Source organism: Diabrotica virgifera, chromosome 1 (assembly GCF_917563875.1).
Source record: "Diabrotica virgifera virgifera chromosome 1, PGI_DIABVI_V3a".
NCBI lineage: Eukaryota > Metazoa > Arthropoda > Insecta > Coleoptera > Chrysomelidae > Diabrotica > Diabrotica virgifera.
This window is the reverse complement of record NC_065443.1, coordinates 199401814-199405787: the sequence shown is the minus strand read 5'-3', so window position 1 is coordinate 199405787 and position 3974 is coordinate 199401814. Positions and strand designations below refer to the sequence as shown.

The window sequence follows — 3974 nt, the reverse complement described above, 5'->3', positions numbered from 1 at the left end:
TCTTCCATCTTGTTTCCGAATTCTTCCCAACTTTTCCGTTTCGCTGCTAGTACCATATCTTTGACTTTGATTCTTTGCAGTTTGTTTATTTGGTAGTTGTCTGCGGTTTCGTTCCTTAAATAATTTTTCCAAGCTATCTTCTTAGACTTCACTTCTGCTTTTATTTCATTGTTCCACCAGTTTGTACACTTTTTGCTTCTGTTATTTCTTGTTATCCCGCATACTTGTTTACCACCGTTTAGGAGTGCTTCTTTCAGTATTTGCCAAGTTTGGTCTAAGTCACCGTCATGTTCAGCGTGCTCTGTTAGATAGTTATTAACGTAGTTTTTAAACTTGTTTGCTGTCTCCTTGTCTGCTAGCTTATGTGACCTGATTACTTCTATAGTAGGTGTATCATGAGCTTTACTTGTTTTCTTGGTCTCTTTCGTTATTAATTCTTGTCGCACTCCCAAGCTGGTCCTGGCTACAACTAGATAGTGGTCACTATATAATTCAGCTCCTCGTTTTACTCTAACGTCCTTAATACATTGCCTTGCTGATCTATTTACTAACACATAGTCTATGATGGATCTTTCGCCTCTACTTTTGACTTCTCTTGTATATTTATGTGCATCTTTGTGTTTAAAAAACGTGTTCATTATTATTAAATCATTTTCTCTGCATATATCAATAATACGTTCCCCATTGTCATTTTTTATTTCTTCTCCATATGGTCCTAATACATCTTGGGTATGTTCATCTCTTACACCCACTCGACCATTTAGATCCCCCAGTACTATAGTATTGCCTTCTAAACTGTCTATTATTTCTGAAGCCTTGTCCCAGAATATGTCTTTGCTAGCTGCTCTTTCGTCATCATTTATTCCATATATAACGATGATATTGACTAGTTTGTGTTCCTCGGTTATCAGTCTTATCTTTAAAATGCTTTCGGAAATGCATTCCCAATCTTTAATGTTCTTTATTAGGTTGCTGTGTATCAGGCAGCCTACCCCTTCTTTTGCCCTTTCGCCAAGTGACACTCCACTGGTGATGAGGAAGTGTCCATTCTCTAAAAAGTGTATGTTTTTTTCCCTTCTTTTTGGTCTCTGTTATACCCAGTAAGTCTATTTGATGTTTCTCGAATTCTTCAGCAAGTTCTACTTCTTTGCCGTTGAGACCTCTGACATTCCATGTTGCTAATGTCCACCTTTGGGCTTTAGCACTGCTCTTGTGGGTTTTAAATAGTTACTGTTTATATTCCCGCTCGTTGCAGACTGCATTTTTATGGGTTTACTCTTTCTTGTCTCTCGTTGCTCACGTCCTTGGTCATTATTTATGGATCTATCTTTGTCTTTACTACCTATTCTATAATTGTTCGTGTCCATTGTCATTGCCTCGTTTGTCATAGTATTTCCGGCATATTTGTTTACTAGTTTTTTGACCCCATTTGACTAGTTTGTCCTCTTTGTTGTCCCATTTCCAGCCGACCTTGTTGATCCATATTTTATTTCCTCCAAGTCTTACATCGCTTCCTTTCTCCTTTTCTTCTAGCGCAAGTTTTCTAATTATTTTCTGAATTTCTCTCTCTTTATTCGTAGTATCATCATTGATGTATACATTTCCTTCTTCAACATGTCTTAGTTTGGATTTATTTTTCATAACCTTTACCTTCTCTTCATGTTCTGCTAATTCAATCAGACAGGTTTTCTCCCCCAATTTGTATGCATTTTTAATTTTAACATCTACCTTCAAATTGTGTTTAATGAAGTTGCTCATTCCCTCTTTTTAGACGCTTTGATCGTATGTTCGAATTGCTAGTCCACTCATGACTACATTGTTCTTTCTTCTTTGTTTTTCCATGAATTCAATAGTTTCCTTAACTTCATTTAACTCCTTTTTGATTTCCATATTTTCTTTCTTCAGGTCTTTATTTTCTTCTCTTAAAGTCTGGTTATCAGCAATTAGTCTTTCTATTGCTTCATTACTTCTGTTTTGCTTTCTCCTTATTTCTTTGATGTCACTTGCCAGAATGTTCATCATGTCTATTAATTTATCCAGTTTTGTCTCATCATGGTTATCTATTGTTTTGGATGAAGTCTTGGAGAGTTTTCGACTCTTCGTTGACCTTTCTTCTTCGTTATCTGAACCCTCATCTCTTGTCCTCCTTTTTGTGCCATCATCCGTTGTTTCGTCACTGTCCAGACATTTTTTATTTTCCAGGTATCTGTCCATTTTCTGCGCCAAGCACTGTTTTCCACCTCAACAGTGCAGAGAAAACAATGCCTACCGTTTCACTGTGATACTTTATTGTTTTTATTCTGTACTCAGAAATTCTTGTCAGTTTGGCAACGTCGCTTTAAAATCGGACAAGATTTAGATGTAATTACACTTCACTAATTATCAGCTAACCTTGTTTATTTGTTTTTAACTCACTCAAATGTTTTTTAATGTTTTACGGCCAATCCTAATCACTGTCATTAACATATTATTATAATTATACACTTTGTCTAATTTCACTAAATTATTTCTCGTTGTAACTCTCGAATTTACGGGATAATCACGGACGAAAAATAACAAAGTATTTTACCATACACTACCACGTTGCCAATCCGATGTTCCTTTTAACCCATTTAAAATATCGTTGAGATATTGGTATTAAAATATTTCTCTTAATTTTTTCTATTTTTATGTCAAACCACCATAAGATTATGTCAAAAGACGTTAAACCGGTTTGGATATTGATTTATTCACTACTTTGCTTAACAGAAGACAGGCCTATTGTCCAATGCGTCAGTTTCTTCCTAAACTTTAAGATGAAAGGTTACCAAATTGTTCTATTATGGTAAACATATTGTTCAGAAAAAAGTTACACCATTTTGAGCGTCCGGTTAGGGGTTGGGGGTCGAGAGGGGGAGAAGTCGGTAAATTAGTAGTTTTTTACGTTTCAATATTTCTAAAACTATGCTTTGGCGTAAACAATGTTCTCCACGAAAATGCTCTACATAACATTTAAAACAAAAGAGGTCCGATATATAATTGTTATTAAATCATCGGTTCCAGAGTTACGGAGGGTAAAAAGTGGAGGTTTTCGATACTTTTTATATGTTTTGGGCAATTTGTAATATTATTACTGATAAAAGAAAGTTTCTTTAACAGGATTGTGTTTTGTAAATAATAAAATTTGCTATTTTAGATGCCGATGGTAAGTTAGTGATAAGCCCTTGAAGAAACGTCAACCTAACCACCTTCTCAAGGGGCTACTTTTTAAGGGAAAAGAGGCTTCCACAGGCCTAGCCATATAAACCTGTGGTACGGAGAAACCCAGTCTGAACTTTCTATGGACAATGTCGCATGAATATCTATTCAACAGTAACTTCCAACAAAATAATTTTAAATACCCGAAATATTTCTTGCATATTACTGATGGTACAACAGGTTTTTAATGTATTAGGCCCGTAAAAGCCTCTTTTCCCTTAAAAAGTAGCGCCCCTTGAGAAGGTGGTGAGGTTGACGTTTCTTCAACGGCTTATCACTAACATACCATCGGCCACTGAAATAGCAATTTTTTTTTTACAAAACACAATCCTGTTAAAGAAAATTCCTTTCATCAGTAATAATATTATAAATTGCCCAAAAAATATAGAAAGTATCGAAAATCTCCACTTTTCAACCTCCGTAACTCTGGAGCCGTTGATTTTATAACAATTATGTATGGACCTTTTTTGTTTGAAATTTTATGTAGAACATTTTTATATGAAACATTTTTTACGCTAAATTACGCTAAAGCATAGTTTTAGAAAAAATGTAAAAACACTACTAATTTGCCGACTTCTCCCCATCTCCCCCCCAAACCGGACGCTCAAAATGGTGTAATTTTGTACTGAATAATATGTGGATCATACAAAACTATTTAGTGTTGGAGGAAAACTTTTACTTTGGATGTCTGGGTTAGGCGTAGGCCTTTTTTGGACCAATTGAAGGGCTTGGGGGGA

General features: G+C 35.4%; 1 protein-coding gene across 1 annotated transcript; it reads right to left on the bottom strand.

The window, feature by feature from the left end:
* Positions 1-1767: 1767 nt before the first annotated feature.
* LOC126892740 (protein DEK-like) lies at positions 1768-2214 on the bottom strand. Its single transcript, XM_050662386.1, has one exon. The coding sequence runs from the start codon at positions 2212-2214 to the stop codon at positions 1768-1770; it is 447 nt and encodes a 148-aa protein (XP_050518343.1).
* Between the last annotated feature and the right edge of the window lie 1760 nt (positions 2215-3974).